The sequence below is a fragment of the Prionailurus bengalensis genome, chromosome E2 (assembly GCF_016509475.1).
Source record: "Prionailurus bengalensis isolate Pbe53 chromosome E2, Fcat_Pben_1.1_paternal_pri, whole genome shotgun sequence".
In the NCBI taxonomy this organism is placed as follows: domain Eukaryota; kingdom Metazoa; phylum Chordata; class Mammalia; order Carnivora; family Felidae; genus Prionailurus; species Prionailurus bengalensis.
The window spans coordinates 58,853,951-58,871,373 of NC_057352.1; the positions used below are offsets into that span (position 1 = coordinate 58,853,951).

A 17,423-nucleotide genomic window follows, 5' to 3' on the forward strand; every position below is an offset into this window, starting at 1 on the left:
GATGAAAAGGCAAGTCCTGTCATCCGAAAGCAACCCTCTGAACTGTCCCCTTAAATGACAGAGAGCAGTCTTCTCCGTGTCTGGCCCTTCAGTGCTCAGATAACAACCATTGGCTGTTTGTTGGAGGACAGCTGGGGAACGATCTGGAACGGAGAAACAGTGCTTGAGTCACGTCAGGTGAGTTTGGGCTTTGAACACTAAAGGGCAAACACCAGAAGCTGTTCTTTCTGCTCAGCTGATCACGCGTGTAAAAGTGATCACTCCGAAAAGCCCGAGGGAGAGCAGGCTCCTGACCATGCTACTATCCAAAGCCAGCTGGGTACAGAACCTTCTATCCCTTGTATGCCTCCAAAGCATCATTTCTCCCCTCAAGGTAAGGTGATTTCTAGAGCGATTCTAAACCGCAAATGAAAGGTATTTCTCCTCGGAAAAGAAATGATCCTTCCTTGAGACACTGCCTCCAGCAAAGTCTCTCCTCTCCATCAAGGGCAGCAACACAGGCCCTCCCAGAACAATGCCTTGAGCCTCGTCACGTGCCCCAGAGCACACAATCCATTTTTCCCACGCTTTCCTTTAAGTTCTTAGTTCACGAATCTCCTTGTGAAAAGTCTACAAGGTCACCACAAGTCAAGTCCCTGCAGAACCTTTACTTCTTCCTTTGTCCCATCTCCAGCTTACTTACGGCCGCCTTCCCCAGGCCCCGGACTTTCTTCATTCTGTTCTCCTAAGGCCTTTTCTTCTCATACGGGCCATGTCTTGCAAATCTGTGTTTGGGTTCATCTTTTCTTTGTATAATCAATCCAAGGAATCCTAAATCATGCCAAGGCCACATGTCCTGCCACCTCCGGAATGGCTTCTGAGTCCAAAGATGACCTCTGGTGTGGTCTTGTACGTTTTTTTAACTTTGTGTGCACGCACACACACAGGGCAAGCGGCAGAGAGAATCCCGAGCAGGCCCCATGCTGTTAGCGTGGAGTGCCACGCGGGGCTCAGACCCACAAACCAGGAGATCATGTCGACTCAGACATTTAAGGTACTGAACCACCCAGGCGCCCCGCTGGCTTTCCTCCTGATAAGCAGCCCTGCACCTTAACCAGAAGTACCCAAGAGAACAGCCTGAAGATTACCCCTGATCTCCATTTGATCAGTCAGGCCATTTCAGCCATGGGACTTGCTCCCTTGGTAGTAATGCAGAAGAAAACCCCAGTTCAAGAATTGGGCCGATTCCGTCTTTATTGGGCTCAGATGGTGAACTGTGTCCTTCTCTGTGAGCAAACTGAAGGAGAGGCTAAGTTTAGCCCAAGAGATCAGCGTTGGTCAAGAAAGGAAAGTCCTAGGCCACATCGCCACCCCTACTGTATCACTCTTTAAAACACAAAACATCACCGAATGCTCACCCACACGACAACCACCGGGAGGCCGGAGGCTCTGCTAGCAAAGATCGCATGTTTCGCCAAAGCTGCTTTCTTCCCCCCATAAGAGAACAGCTGGCTCCCAGAGACAGATGTGGAATTTGAGTGTCTCGATGACTGAGCACGAACCTGTTGCTTTCCACCAATGTCACGAACCCATTCCTTGTTTGGGTACACAGTTTCTCAGGCGTTTAAAAACAGTTCTAGAACACTCCAGAAATCAGAGTGCCCCTACCACGTCTGGGGCACGCACACATACCACCTGGCACGCCTCCGGCCGGCCTTTCTTTACAAATTCGGGTCTTTCTCTAGAAGTCTTGCGACTGGACGCTCTCCGAAGGTTGCAGGTTTGTACGGAGTTTGTACATGTGATTGAGCGCTTGTGTGAGGAAAGCCCCGCTGGTGTTGATTTCCATCAAGGTCAGGTTATCCAGCTAAACAAGGGAAAACCGACTGGGCTGGTTGAGGAGTGTTTGATTTGAGAAAATGTAAAATCTACTGAGAGGGGGCGTCCCTCCGCCCCGCCCCGCCCCCACCGCGCCCACCTTGGCATGGGCCTCCTGCTGCCGCACGAAGCTGTCCGCAGACACCCGCAGTTTGGCGATGCGAGTATCCCACACATCCTTGATCAGGGTCCGGATCTCATCCGCTTTCGGGATGTTGTCTGAAGCACTGAGGGAAGCAAATGTGAAAAAAATCACGTAAGGAAGCACTTGGTAGACTACAGATGGCAACATCTGGGGAGAAGCGGCCTTTACTTTTTAAGCAGGCTCCACACCCAAATGGGGAGCTCAAACTCACCACCCGCCCCACCCACTGAACCAGCCAGGTGCCCTTCCAGGTAGAAGTGGCTGTTTAAAAACTGCTGCTTGGGCTCAGGGAAACACGAGCCGTTATAAATACAAAATGCGTTTCCCTTTGTTTTCAGTTTGAAGAGGTAAGCGTTTCTGGCAGGTAAGCTGGGTGCCGAGAAAATTCAGCCACGATCCATCCGCACAAAGTTACTTGTGCTCATGTCAGCTGCCTTGCGGCAGGCCGCAGCGCGAGACCTTCGGAGAGTAAGCTGGAAGTCAGACATCCTCTGTCTCAGGGTAACGGAGTGTTCTGTGCCGTAGAATTTCCGCCTTGAATGAAGTTGCTTCACGGGCTGGCTCAAAGGTCATGACTTCCATGCTCACGCCTCCTCGTTTATCCGAGGGCTTACAACCCACCAGGGGAAGACGACAGCTCTGTGCCGGGCACTGGGCTCGCACCACAAAGCAGTTCTGGCCTCCCGAAAGCTCTGAAGGCTAGGGACGGTCCCAGTCCACAGAGAACACAAGTACGCTTACAGAAACCGAAGAAGAAACTGCGCATTAGCACAAACCCGGCAAACCTATATCCAGTGAATTCTGGGTAACAGTCTGGAGCCAGCAAGGGTCAGCGTGACAGCCGTCCCGTTGGGAGCTAGATTTTCAACTAACCTTTGAAGGAGAAGACAAAAGGGAAGACGAAAGCAGAGGCCAACGCCATCCGCCACCAGGCATGCTGGGAAAGCTGAAAGTAGGTTGTGATTAGCAGTGGAGAATCCGTGGTATAGAATCTACACGGTGGATTGGATTGAAGACCCCAACATTTGGATCTGACGCCCTGAATAGCAGGTTAAGGAACAAAGGACCCCAGCTACTTTGTTAACTGAACTGCAGAGCAAAGGTAAAATTAGGGCCCCTGGCCAAATGAGTTACAAAGAATTCTCAAACAAGAGTTTCGATAGGAACCGCATACATAAGACACTGAACTTCAGAAACTAAACATGTTGGGGCGCTGGGGTGGCTCAGTCGGTTGAGCATCCGACTCTTGATTTTGGCTCAGGGTCACGATCTCGTGCTGCGTGCGATCGAGCACGGCGCCTGCTTGGAATCCTCTCTCCCCCTCTCTCTGGCCCTCCCCTGCTCGTGCTTGCTCAAAAAATAAAAAATAAAGAAACAAAAAAACAAAAACTAAAGATGAGCAGGCCCCTCACCTCGGCGTCCGTATTTTCCCTTCCAAGTCACCTTCTCTGCTGCCCCACGAGGCTCTCAGATCCGTCGGACACCCTCCCGGGGCCTCTGCAGCCCCAGAATAACAGCCCGGGCTCCCCTACCCTTCACACCTGCCCCAACAGCTCTGCTTCCCCAAACGTAACAGGTCCCTGCCTCCTACCTACAGCGTCCTCTCCTCTCGTCAACTGTCCTTCGTTTTTCAAGCCAAGGATCCCTTCTCTGGCACCAGCAAGCGGCTGCATCCCGGCATAACAGGAACAGCACTCCTCAGGCTGCCGGTCAACAGGCTCACACCGCCCGCCCGTGACTGGGCGTGTGAGCAGGGGACAGGCAGAGAGGGGAGCGAGACAAAGAATGCCACACCCCAACGTGGGGCTCGAACTCACCAACTGTGAGATTATGACCTGAGCCAAAATCAAGACGTGGACGCTTAGCTGACTGAGCCACCCAGGCGCCCCACGCTTTTGTTATTTAATTTTTTGTTTTCAGAGAGCAAGCACTCAAGGGGGGGGGGGGGAGGGACGGTGGAGGAGGGGGAGAGAGAGAGAAACTTAGGCCCCATGCCCAGCACAGGGCCCGACAGGGCCCAACTGAGCCACCCAGGTTCCCCCCATTTTGCAGATCACATTCGAGTATCTCCCAAGTAAAACTCATCCACGCTTGCCTGCCGCCCTCTACTGACGTCATTCGTTCATTCAACAAACGTGTGCACCAGGCACCGTACTAGTGCAAATTAGTCCCTACCCATTTCCACTAGCACTGGGGTGGGGGTGGCAGGGCACGGCCACACGAGTGACTACGAGACCACAGCTGACAAACGCCACGGGGCTACAGAGCTGCCGAGAGGACAGGCACATAGAACCTGTGAGAGAGCCCCCGTCGGGCTAAACCAAAGGAGGGAGCAGAGAATAGAGGGACCTACTGGACACAGGGAACACAGTACGGAAGCCCCGAGGACCCTGGTACGTGTACAGAAGTGAGAGGCCGACGTGGGCATCAGAGGGAAGAAGGTGTAAAAGCCGTGAGAGAAGGCAGGAGGAGCCCAGGCTAGGTGGCGCTTTGCAAGCCGTAATCGGGACATCAGCCCAAACCCCGGACAGGCTCCAAGGAACAGGGGAGTCCCAAGCCGCTCCGTCTTTAAAAGACTACTCTGGGGCGCCTGGGGGGCTCAGTCGGCGAAGCGTCCGACTCTTGATGTCAGCTCAGGTCACGATCTCCTAGCTGTGAGATCAAGCCCCATGTCAGGTTCCTCGCCCGGCGTGGAGCCTCCTTAAGATTCCGTCCCTGCCTCTGCCCCTCTTCCCAGCTCACTCACTCGCTCGCTCGGGGGGGGGGGGGGGAAAGAAAAAAAGTTTTCCTCTTGAACAACAAAAAAGCAGCAGCCAACGGGGAGCCAGAACTGGACACAGGGAAACAAGAAGTGACTGCACTAGCGGGCTTTCATTACAGCTAGGGTTCCGAGCGAGCGCGAGCCCTCTGGCCTTTCCTGCGGAGGCCGTGCGAGAACTCCCGCGCACAAAGACCGAGGGGTAAAGCTTCACTCATAGAGCCCAGCTACGGTTAAGAACAAAGGCTGGAGAGGACAATGGAGGCTCACACCTGGGTCCAATGCCAAGTGACAGAGAGCTGAGGGATGGCCTAGGAGAGGGAGGGGTGGGAAGAGGAAAGGGAAAAGGAGGGAGCGTGCACGCACACGCCTCCCGGATTACCGATCTGAGAACCGGGTGGCCAGGGACGCCGCTGACCCCAGAGGTGAACGTGCGACAGGATAGGAGGGACAGGCCAGGGGAGGAGAATCACGAGTTGTATCCCACAGGTGGGCTCTAAGAAGGGAAACGTACTTACTGATTTAACAGGAGTTTGGTAAGTTCCATGTAGTAAGGGCTAGGCATAGGGGTAAAAGTTTCTTCCTTTCGCTCGTGATCCCTAATCTTCTCCAACTTTTCTGAAATTTAGAAGAGTATACGTTTTACCATCACCACACCCAGCGTATTTTTTAAGCCTTCCAAATGAACCAAATGTCTCTATTACCTATTCGATTAACTAACAAAAACATGAAGAAGAGGAAAACACTTTTTGGAATAACACACCAGTCACCAGATGGTTCAGGGTCTTTTTCCCCCAAAATTTCTCTTATGGAAGGTCGTACATTTCCTTCACCGTTGCTGCTTTGGCCCGCAGGGTCTATTACTGAAGAAAGGACGTCAGAGTTCTTAGGGAAAGAGCACAGCGTCCTGCCTTTGATGCACAAAGGGACCGGCTGCTGGAGAAACTTACTTAGGCGTCTTCCAGAAGAGAGCAAGACGGCTCTACACCGCGGCCACTGCGGCCGGGGTGGGGGGCGGGGTGAGGACACTGGAGGGCTGAACGCTGGCAGCCGGAGTCACTCGGTGGAGCCCAGTCCCAACTCCCTGTCTCACTGGTCTGAGAAAGTCCTGAACCTGAACCGGCCACTGTTGCTAAAGGACGGACGGACGGACGGACGGACACACACGGACACACACACACACACACACACACACACAACTATGCTGGGGGGTCTCGCTCTCAGTGGTGGCCCCCATTCTCCCCTGGTGCCATACTGCAGCCCAAAGTTCGAGCCTCACACTGGGTGTAAACATTCTCCCGACAGCAAACCATTTTTCCAAGAGTTAAACTTCCTTTCTTCGACCACTCAGGGGGGTGTGTATTCTACCCTTCCACCAACACAGCTCACCAAGACCCCCATGGCCTCTGCTCAGCCAAACCCAATGGTTCCATCTGTCCTCACATCTGACAAAGATCAAACCTCCTCAGGATAGGTTTATTATTTGATTTCTGGAACACCATGCTCTGAGTACTCTTGTCTCGCGGATTCTTCCAGGCCTTCCTGACCTCTCTCTCAACACTGGGATATAGAGCTCAGTCCCTTGACCCCTTCGCCACCCAAACCACATCCCACGTGGCTTCATCCTGCCTCATTTAAATACCATCTAAACACTCCTGATGACCTGCTCATTCATATCCCCACATCTCCCCTTCCCAAGCTCCCTGACCCAAGACTCCTGCTCACATGATTTCTACCTGGATATCCAATAGGCACCTCCAGTGTAACATGGTCAAACCCCGACTCCTGGTCCCCACCCCAGCTCAGGGAACAGCACCTCCGTATCCTTCTGTAGTTCAGGCCAGCAACCCTGGCAACCGTTTTTTGTTGTTGTTGTTTTTAAGTTTACTTACTCATTTTGAGAGAGAGAGGGAATCCAAGAGGGTCCATACTGGCAGCACAGAGACCGAGGCAGGGCTTGAACTCATGAACCGTGAGATCAAGACCTGAGCCGAAATCAAGAATCTGACGCTTACTTAACCAACTGAGCCACCCAGGCACCCCCACCCTGGCATCCACTCTTAACTCTCCTCTCAGATCCCGCAGCCCGTCCTTCAGCAAATCCTGTGGATTCTTCCTTCAAAATACACCTAGGGGCACCTGGGTGGCTCAGTCAGTTGAGCGTCCAGCTCTTGATTCGATTTCGGCTCCGATCATGCCACAGTTTGTGGCTTTGGGCCCTGAATAGGGCTCTGCGCTGACGGCGTGGAGCCTGTTTGGGATTCTGTCGCCCCCTCCCTCTCTGCCCCTCCCCTGCTCACACGCTCTCTCTCAAAATAAACAAACTCAAATACGCCTAGACTCCAACCACGTCTGTCCACCTCCAGCAACTGGGCAAACTACTCTCAGCCTGGGTTACGCCTCACTGCCCTCGCCCCACGGACATCTTCTCTGTACAGCTGACTGGTTCTCCTCCAGTATCTAAATCAGTATGAAACACCTCTGTTCAAACTCTGCAACGAATCGAAAAGACTGACATCACCCAACGTTGGCCAGGATGCGGAACAGTGGGAGCTCCCCTACACTTCTGGCGGGATAAGTGACAGCCCAACCACTCTGGAGGGCTGGCTGACGGTTTTTTACAAAGTTAAGCACAGTCTGCCCTGCGACCTGGCAATCTGCCACTCTCGGTATTTACCCAAGAGAATTAGAAACATAGATCCACAAAAAGACTTGGACAGGAATGTTCGTAAGAGCCTCATTAGCAATGGCCCAAAATGGGAAAGGCTCCAAACATCCGCCAACAGAACAATGGGTGACCGAACTGGAGTACTCTACCGTGAATGAAACACTGCTCGGCAACAGAAGAATGACGTAATGGCATGTGCAACAGCCTTAAATGAGAGAAGTCAACACCTACCAGGTGATTCCGTTTAAAGGACACCCGAGAGCAGGTAGGACTCTGCTATGGCCGCAGAATCGGAAGGCGGCCCGCTCCCGGGCCAAGCCTACTGACTAGTGCTGTTTCACTGGTACTCACCCCAGCGTGGCCTCGGCCAGTGAAAAAGCTCGGGTTAACGCCCTCCACACCTTCTCTGGCCCTGACGGGCCTGCGACAAGACAGCCTCTGCCCCCGTCACCTTGGGCCTGGATGGACCCAAACTGCCGGAACAGGAGGTAGCACTAACAGAGCCAGGCCTAGCAGCGTTCTCTGCTTTGGCAAGAGCCCCTCAGCAGGAGGAGCTGGGGGTTTCCCTTCGTGGCAGACCCACCAGGGCCGCCAGCCCCCACCTTTAGGACCGGAAGGAGAAGATGCCCACAGTCTTTCCGGAAGTGTACTTGAGAGTGGCTGGCTCGGAGGGTCCTTGCTTCTAGGAGGGAGGTGCCCCCGAGTGATTCCCAATTGGCAGGGGATGATCAAAGTCACTCAGAGGCCGTTCACATTCCGTATGGACCCCCCACTCCAAACAAAATGAATGTTCTTTGCTAGAATGAGCCGCTTTGGTCTCAGGGAGCAAAAAGACCACAAAGGCTCAGGATGAAGCCTGTCTGCATTGTTGTGCCTCATTTTCTTTTTTACTGAGGCATAATTAACGCACCATCCAACTCACCCATTTAAAATGTACAATTCGACAGTTTTTAGTACATTCAGAGTTGGGTGTGATCTTTGGGTCTTTTTTTCGCTAGCATCACGTGTTCAAGGTTCATTCGGCTGCAGCATAACAGGTACTTCCTTCCTTGACATGGCCAAATAATATTCCCTTGTTTGGGATGATGCATCATTTGCATGCATGCCCTACCATGTAAGAGGACTCTGCGCCACATGCTAGCCTATAGAAGCATTTTCTAAGTAAACCGTATCCCTGACGTGGGGCTGAAACTCACGACCCCAAGATCACGCGCTGCATACCGAACCAGCCAGGGGCCCCAACAGAGTTATTTTTTAAAAGGCCCAAGAAATGCCCCTTCAACGTCGTACGATAGTTTTAAACGTAAAGCAAGTTGAGGGGCACTTGGGTGGCTCAGTCGGTTGAGCGGCTGACCTCGGCTCGGGTCACGTTCACACGGTCCGTGAGTTCAAGCCCCGCGTCGGGTCTGTGCTGACAGCTCAGAGTGCGGAGCCTGCTTCAGATTTTGTGCTTCCCTCTCTCTGCCCCTCCCCTGCTCACGCCCTGTCTCTCACTCTCTCTCAAAAATAAATTAAAAAAAAAAAAATTAAAGTTGAAATATCTGGGGCGCCTGGGTGGCGCAGTCGGTTAAGCGTCCGACTTCAGCCAGGTCACGATCTCGCGGTCCGGGAGTTCGAGCCCCGCGTCGGGCTCTGGGCTGATGGCTCAGAGCCTGGAGCCTGTTTCCGATTCTGTGTCTCCCTCTCTCTCGGCCCCTCCCCCGTTCATGCTCTGTGTCTCTGTCTCAAAAATAAATAAACGTTAAAAAAAAAAAAAATTTTTTTAAAAAGTTGAAATATCTTCCAGTCAAAACCTAAGCGAAAATTGGTATACATGCCTCAAACCAGCGTGACACTGGTAATAGCCATGCGCGAACTCTGCCAGGTGAGTCTCCAACCACTCATTAACTTCAGCTGATCAGCGGCTGGTGGCCTGCGTGGAAGGGGCCCCCTGCTTCCACCCGAAGGGCGGGGGTCACCCCAGCTCTGCTCCACCCACATGCTTACCCACATCCATCCACTCAGGAGGAATCAGCCGACACTTCTGTCTTTGTTTCAGGTTAATCGCCAACCACAGAGGCACCTCCACCGGTAAGCCGGGGTTGAAAGGCCCCAGGTCCCCCTACCAAAAGAAAATCAAGCCCCCCAGTAAGACAAAACAGGGCAACCAGCGACACCGGACCCCACTGCTGTTCAACAAGAGAAAGGGCGCCGCCCAAGCCGAAACCCAAAGAAATCTAAAAGCCCAGCTGCGAACACAGACCCAGGGAGGCCGCTCCAAGCGAGGGAGCAGAACTGTGCTCACCTGCGCACACCTGGCCAGCCCACCGGGGCCGGTTTCCGGGAGGACGGGGAACAGCTGAGGGGCCGGGCCCAGACTCACAACGTCGCCCCATCTGTTCGTCCCCTCGTCTCCTCGGCGTCCCTCGCCCTCCGTTCCCCCCTCTCGTATTCCGACCCCCGCCCCGCCTTACTCCCCCCGGCCACTCAGGGTTCCCCCACGACCACTCGGCGTCCCCGCACTCCGTACTCCCCCCCCACGCCACTCGGCGTCCCCCCCACCCTGTACTCCCCCCTCCCAGCGACCACTCGGCGTCCCCCCACTCCGTACTCCCCCCCCGCCACTCGGCGTCCCCCCACTCCGTACTCCCCCCCACGCCACTCGGCGTCCCCCCCACCCTGTACTCCCCCCTCCCAGCGACCACTCGGCGTCCCCCCACTCCGTACTCCCCCCCCGCCACTCGGCGTCCCCCCACTCCGTACTCCCCCCCCGCCACTCGGCGTCCCCCCACTCCGTACTCACCCCCACGCCACTCGGCGTCCCCCCCACCCTGTACTACCCCCTCCCAGCGACCACTCGGCGTCCCCCCCACTCCGTACTCTCCCCGCCTCCGCCACTCGGCGTCCCCTATCCCGTACTCCCCCGGCCACTCGGGGTCCGCACCCGTACTCCCCCCCCGCCCCCGCACTCCTCCCCACCACTCGGCGAACTGGAGGCCAGGCGTCCGCAGAAGCTCCGGCACTAGGGCCCTTCTCAGGAGCTGGGGTCTGAGGCAAATGCACGGCCCAGCCCTTACCCCGATGAGGTAGATCTTGTCCAGGCTGAAGTTTGGGATAATGGTAACCAGCTCCTTCTCAGCCAAAAACTCCACTTCAGCCGCGTCCATGCTGGCGCCTCCCGCAGCCCTTCAAGGTCCAGGGAAGCGCGGAAGCCTCAGCTTTCCCGCCACCGCGCGGGGCGCGGCCCCCGGCCGGAACGAGCATCGGCAACCAATAGCAAAGCGACGCTCTCCCCTGGGCGGCGGGAGGCGGGGACCGCGGCCGCTTCGAGCCTACGGATTGGCGAGGGTCAACGAGGCTGAGAGCAGACCACGCCCCCCGGCTGCGGGCCGCGTCCCCTAGCCGCGGGCCCCGGCCCCGCCCCTCAAGCGTCGCCGTCCCGCCCCTCTCACGCCCCAACCCCGCCCCTCCCGAGGCCCGGCGCCGCCCCTCTTATGGCGTGACCATGCTCTTCTCGCGGCCCGATCCCGCCCCTCCCTGATCGGCACCGCCCCCTGCCCCGCCCCTCTGACGGCCCGGCCCACCCCCTCCCTCGGGGCGGCCCCGTACCTTTCGAGACCAGGCCCCGCCCCCTCACGTCCTGCGTCGACGTCCTACCCCCCTTCCGCGTCCCGGCCCCGCCCCTCTCCCGGCTCCTCCCCGCCCCGCCCGCGCCGCGGCCACACCCCCTCCCGCGTCCCGAAGCGTCCAGACCCCGCCCCCTTCTCACTCCTCTCTCGGGCTGTGCCCCTGATTCTGCTCGTCCTGCTGCTCAGCTGTCACCATGCTTCCGTGTCCATTCACCTGTCCCGGACGCCTAATCGCCAACACTCTGATTCAAACTGTGGGTGCAGTTCGGGGGACGTCTACATTGGTTCCCGCACAGGGCCGGAAGTAAATGCATTTTTTATTAGGCCACGGCGTGACCTGGCTGGACAGACGGCGCCGGGGCCCCAGCAGAGTGAAGGAAAGCCTAGTTCTCTTAACTTCACAGCCTTCTGTCCTGTCTTTACATATTGGTCAGAACCTATAAAAATGCGCATTCCTCCACCCCACCCGCGTGTTCCAGCTCAGAATGTTCGGGAAGAGGCTCAGAGTTCGTACGTGGGCAAGGACCCCAGGCGAGTTTCCTGAAGGCTGCTGCACAGTCCCTCCACGCGGCGAGCTTTTGTAACACCCGATAGTGCTTCTCACACTCTTCTGTGTCAGAATCCCCTAGAAGGTGTCAACGTGGACGCTTGTAGAAACTGAATGTTAACCAGGGCCAGGAAAGCTTGCTGGGAGGTGAAGCTGCTGGCTGCAGGCTAGAAGGGACAGGCAGTGGGCTGAATCTGAACCCTTGATCACTAGGCCCTGGAGACAGACGGATTCCAGGGTTGTGAATGCCACAGGAAAGCTGCCCCACCCCAGGTAGCCCCATGTTTTCCTCCCTAGCCCCCCTGAAACTTGTGCCATGCACCTGCCTCCTGTAGGGTTGCCAGAGAGATGAAGTAAGGCCATAATTAAGTTCTGCCCACCCACATGGCCTAGAAAGCTATGTCTGCTGTTTATCTGCTTTGGAAAATCTCCTTCATTGTATGCCATTTATTAAGACAAACACTTTCAAAGCCTGGCTGTCTCAGTCTGTGGAGCAGGTGACTGTTTTTTTTTTCTTTTTGGGGGGGTGGGGGGCTCAGGCCCCTGCCTCTTTTTTTTTTTTTTTTAAGTAATCTCTACACCCAGCGTGAGTCTTGAACTCATGACCTTGAGATCAAGAGTCAGATGTTGTACCAACTGAGCCAGCCAGGCACCTCAGAGGGAGCTATTCTTGATCGTGGGGTCCTGAGTGAGAGCCCCTCATTGAGCGTGGAGATTTTTTGAAGGAAATAAAAGGGGGGGGAAATAAATAAAAGGTCCCTCTGGATGCTGTGCGACGGAAGGCAAGTGACTACTTTGAACCTCAGTGAATGAGAAGAACCCTGGGATGTTTGGGGAGCGGGGGGAGCTGCAAGCCACCTGGTCCCTCCTGAAATAGAAGCTCCCTCAGGCATCTGCAGAGGGTGTATGCCAGCTTGTCTGGGTTTTGACTGATAGGGGAATGTTTTCTTGACTGGCAAATATTTGTGCTCCGCAGTTGGCGAGGCTTCCCTCCCTGATTTTCACAGCCTGGAAAAGAGCAAAGGAAAAGAGCTGGTGGGAAAGCTGAGGTTCAGAGAGACCACGCACGACGGGACGAGTGGAAAAGCTAGCAGAGCCCCGGGGGCCACATCACCTGAGTCTCCTTGTCCTCGTACCCCACTGGGCTGTTGAGAGAACAAGATGAGATGGCGAGCATTACACACTGCAAAAATGATGACATCTTCGAGTCCCAAACAGGAGCATACGTCGGGGTCACCTGGCCGGGGGGGGGGGGGGGGGGCGGTTAAATGTGTTTCCATACCCAGAAGCATGACTCGCAACAGTTGAGAGGTGGAAACCACTCAAATGTCCTTCAACCGAGGGACAGAGGAACGAAACATAGCCTGTACATACTGTGGAATATTATTGAGCCACAGACAGGAATGAGGAACTGATTTGTCTACAATGGGGATGAACCTTGAATTCATTATGCCACGTGAAAAGAGCCAGTTACAGGGACGCCTGGGTGGCTGAGTCGGTTGAGCGTTGGACTCTTGAGTTTTGGCTCAGGTCAGGATCTCATGATCGTCCTGCTTAATTAAGATTCTCTCTCTCCCTCTTCCTCTGCCTCTCACCCGCTCGCCCTTTCGTGCTCTCTCAAAATAATAATAAATAATAATAATAAATAAAAATAAAATGGGGCGCCTGGGTGGCGCAGTCGGTTAAGCGTCCGACTTCAGCCAGGTCACGATCTCGCGGTCCGTGAGTTCGAGCCCCGCGTCAGGCTCTGGGCTGATGGCTCGGAGCCTGGAACCTGTTTCCGATTCTGTGTCTCCCTCTCTCTCTGTCCCTCCCCCGTTCATGCTTTGTCTCTCTCTGTCCCAAAAATAAAATAAACGTTGAAAAAAAAAATTTTTTAAATAAAAAAAAAATAAATAAAATGCCTTCCCTAAGCTCCAGATGTAGACTTTCTGATTCAGTGACCATACACACCTTACTGTCTCATTGGAGGTTTTTATAACTGGGAAAATTGGAAATTGGAGGGATTTGCTCCAATATGGTTCAGCTCTGAGCCACTCTTGAGGTCCACAGAGGACTTCCAAATGCCTGTCCTCACGGCTGGTCTTTGAAAGTGGGGGAGACAGGATAGAGATGACGGGGAAGGAAAGGCGTAGGGACAGACCGGAGGGATGTGGCGCAGGTAGCCTGTGGCTTTAGACTGGGTGGTCAGAACTCTCACACCACTACTGGCTCTTGTAAAACAATGCCTCCCCTCGAAGGTGGGGGTGACCTGTGTGGTAATGAATTAAGAGCTGGAGATGAAATAAATGGGGACAAAGTGACAACCTTACTGTGCAGAAGAATTCCAAACAATGTCTAAAGAGACTGCCCTCAAGAAGGTGGATACAGGAGGAGCACCTGGGTGGCTCACTCGGTTAAATGTCTGACCCGGCTCAGGTCATGATCTCGCGGGTCGTGGGTTCGAGCCCCGCGTCGGGCTCTGTGCTGACAGCTCGGCGCCTGGAGCCTGCTTCGGATTCTGTGTCTCCCTCTCTCTGCCTCTTCCCCGCTCACCCTCGGTCTCTCTCTCTCTCAAAAACAAATAAACAGTAAAAAAAAAAAAAACCCAAAACTATCAAATTCATCAAAAACAGAGTCTAAAAAACTGTCACAGAGTGGAGAAGCCTAAGGAGACATCACTCAATGTCACTTGGGGTCCTGGAACAGAAAAAGGACATTAGGGAAAGCCTGAGCAAATGTGAGTAGTAGACTTTAGTTAATGTTAATAACAGTATATCAGGAAACAAGTGCTGGTGAGGATGTGGAGAGAGGGGAACGCCTTCCACTGCTGGTGGGAATGCAAACTGGTGCAGCTGCTCTGGAAAACAGCGTGGAAGGTCCTCAAAAATGAAAAATAGAACTACCCGACGATCCAGTAAATTCTACTACTGGGTATATATCTAAAGAACGCAAAAACACTAATCAAAAGATACATGCATCCCTATGTTTATTATAGCATTATCTATAATAGCCAAACTATGGAAGCCGATAAATGGATAAAGAAGATGTGTGTATATATACAATGGAATATTACTCAGCCATAAAAAGGATGCAGCCTTGCCATTTATAACGACATGGATGGAGCTAGAGAGTATAATAAGTGAAATAGGTCAGAGAAAGACAAATAGCATATGATGTCACTCATATGTAGAATTTAAGAAATAAATGAAGGAGAAAAAGAGAGGCAAACCAAGAAACAAGCTCTTTTTTTTTTATGTTTATTTATTTTTGAGAGAGCTAGAGAGACAGAGTGTGAGCAGGGGAGGGGCAGAGAGAGGGAGACGCAGAATCTGAAGCAGGCTCAGGCTCCGAGCCATCAGCACAGAGCCCAATGCAGGGCTCGAACTCACAAACCACGAGATGGTGACCTGAGCTGAAGTCAGCCGCTTAACCGACTGAGCCACCCAGTCTCCCCGAGAAACAGGCTCTTAAGGACAGAGAACACACTGATGGTGACCAGAGGGGAGGTGGGTGGGAGATGGGGGAAATAGGCGATGGGGATTCAGGAGGGCACCTGTCCTGATCAGCACCGGGTTGTGTGAAAGTGTTGAATCACTGGACTGGACACCTGAAACTCATAAACACTGCACATTAACTAACTGGAAATAAACCTTGCACCTAAAAAAAATAATAATAATAGTGTATCAAAATTGGTTCATTAATTTCGGGAAATGGATCAGAGTAGGGCAGGGGGAACTAGGTGGGCACTCTATGGGAATCCTCCATAGTATTTTTGCAACCTTTCTGTAAATCTAAAGCTATTCTAGAAAAAAAAAGAAAAAAGAAAAGAAAGAAAAGTTTATTTAAAAACATCTTGGGGCACCTGGCTGGCTCAGTTGGTGGAGCATGTGACTCTGGGTTTCGGGGGGGGGGGGTCATGAATTCAAGCCCCCAGGCTGGGTAGAGGGACTACTTAAAAAAGAGAAATCTCTCCTTTAGGGGCTCCCCCAGGCATCTAAACACCCCTGGAGGGGCGCCTGGGTGGCGCAGTCGGTTAAGCGTCCGACTTCGGCCAGGTCACGATCTCGCGGTCCGTGGGTTCGAGCCCCGCGTCAGGCTCTGGGCTGATGGCTCAGAGCCTGGAGCCTGTTTCAGATTCTGTGTCTCCCTCTCTCTGACCCTCCCCCGTTCATGCTCTGTCTCTCTCTGTCTAAAAAATAAATAAACATTAAAAAAAAAAACAAACATAAACACCCCTGGAATTGAACCTGTTGCCTCCTTCAGGATAGTCAGGGCGACAATACCTTCGGTTTCGTTAGAATTCAGCCCGGCAGAATGGCACTCGGAAAATGAGTCAGCACCTTGGACTTGGGACCTTAAGGCAGCGGACCTTTCCTACAATGACACAAGTGTCCTGGAGCTGCCCCCTCCAGTAAGGCAGCCACTTAGCCCCATGTGGAACCTGAACATTTGCAGTATGAGCCACAGACTTGGGCCCGGGGTCCTCTGAAGGGTCAGGCAGCCTTGCGTCTGACGTTGGGCCCACGACCCGCCGACGCATCCCCGCAGGTGATTCTTGGGCTGAGCGTGTTTGGGAAGCACCTGTGGCCCATCTGTGCAAAGCGTGTTCATTCAATCCTTGATTAATTTACCTTAAAGTCTGAATCCCGGCCACGTGAGGGTGATTTTCTTCTAGGGAGGGGAGCGGCCCAGCACGGTGACGAATTGCCCTGCAGAGTGGAGGAGGTCGGGGAGGCACTGCCTGCTTGTACAGGGGAATCACCTGCCCTATGCCCAGGCCGCACCTGGACTGAAGGAGTCACCACCTCTGGGGCATGGCCCGGCCAAGGCTAAAGGCCCCTGAGCTGATAAACGGACTCCAGGCTCGTTCCTGTGGCCTCTGGGAGGAGCCCGGGGGAAGCTGTGACTCACAGCTGGTGTCACCAGGAGGGGGCTGGAATTATAGTCACGGCTACAAAAGGGAAATGCAGACTGGAAAACACCTTCATTCCCTGGTCTCGGCTGAAACAAGTCATTAGATAGCTCAGAGCAGGGGCCTGATGATAGGGCAGGATGGCTTCCCTAATGGGGACGGGCCACCCAGCTGAGCCCCAGGAGCCTGAGAGCCACGGCTCCCACGTGGGGGGCTGTCTCCCCTCCAGGGGCTCCAGGGTGAGGGTGATAACATGACCTTCTGGCCAGCAGTGACTCTGACCGACAGGTTCAGCTGACCGGCTCCAGCTGTGGCCCACTCTGAACGTCACCACCTCCCGGAGCCACCGCGGGGCTTGGGGGAGGATGACACAAGTGATGCTCAGAGGTGACGGCTCCTACTCTAGGCGGGAGTGGCCTTCCTCAGGACGGCCCTCGAGGCACCAGTCTCCCTGCTGAGTGTGCAGCAGAGGCCGGCTCTCCAGGGCCTGCTGGGTGAGCTGAGGACGGGATCCTGAGCTCCACGAAGGGCCTTCGGAGGGATGTAGGTTGGGGCGTGACAAGAACAGACTCACGTCTTAGGACAGAGCTGCTGTGGACGCAGCGGGCGTGGGGTGCGGTCTAGCCGCGGGAGGCTGGAGCAGAAGTCCAGGTGAGCCGTGGCAATGGCCTGGCCTAGGGCAGCCGGGGGGTGGGGTGGGGGTGAGGGGTGCCAAGAGTAGGGACTGTCTAAAAACAGAGCTCAGAGAGTACCTGCCGATCCAGAAAAGCCCTGCAGCACAGGTGGCCAAGGCGGTTCCATCCACCTGTGGCTCCAGGCAGCCGCCCTTCCCCGGAGGGCCCGCGACCTTCCCCCTCCAGGCAGGCCTCCAGGGTTTGGCGGGGGGAGCCATCCTGCCAGCCGCTGAAGCACATCACGGCTGAGCCGGGCGCTCTCAAATGGCTCC

The 17,423-nt window shown here is 54.5% G+C and overlaps 1 protein-coding gene across 1 annotated transcript; it reads right to left on the minus strand.

The window, feature by feature from the left end:
• Positions 1-1,215: 1,215 nt before the first annotated feature.
• Positions 1,216-10,669, minus strand: GINS2 (GINS complex subunit 2). The gene is made up of 5 exons (XM_043599815.1): positions 10,485-10,669; positions 9,415-9,529; positions 5,279-5,378; positions 1,958-2,084; positions 1,216-1,846 (listed from the first exon to the last, which is right to left on the minus strand). Exons 1-5 carry the CDS (start codon positions 10,572-10,574, stop codon positions 1,721-1,723), a joined length of 558 nt encoding a protein of 185 aa, XP_043455750.1. The 5' UTR covers positions 10,575-10,669; the 3' UTR covers positions 1,216-1,720.
• Between the last annotated feature and the right edge of the window lie 6,754 nt (positions 10,670-17,423).

Excerpts from the sequence above, each read along its gene's own strand:
- GINS2 (XM_043599815.1), bottom strand. The coding sequence starts at position 10,574 with ATGGACGCGGCTGAAGTGGAGTTTTTGGCTGAGAAGGAGCTGGTTACC. Across the intron at positions 9,530-10,484 it reads ACAAGATCTACCTCATCGGG|GGGGACCTGGGGCCTTTCAA; the intron begins GTAAGGGCTGGG and ends TTCTTTTGGTAG. Across the intron at positions 5,379-9,414 it reads TCCTGAGTGGATGGATGTGG|AAAAGTTGGAGAAGATTAGG; the intron begins GTAAGCATGTGG and ends TCTAAATTTCAG.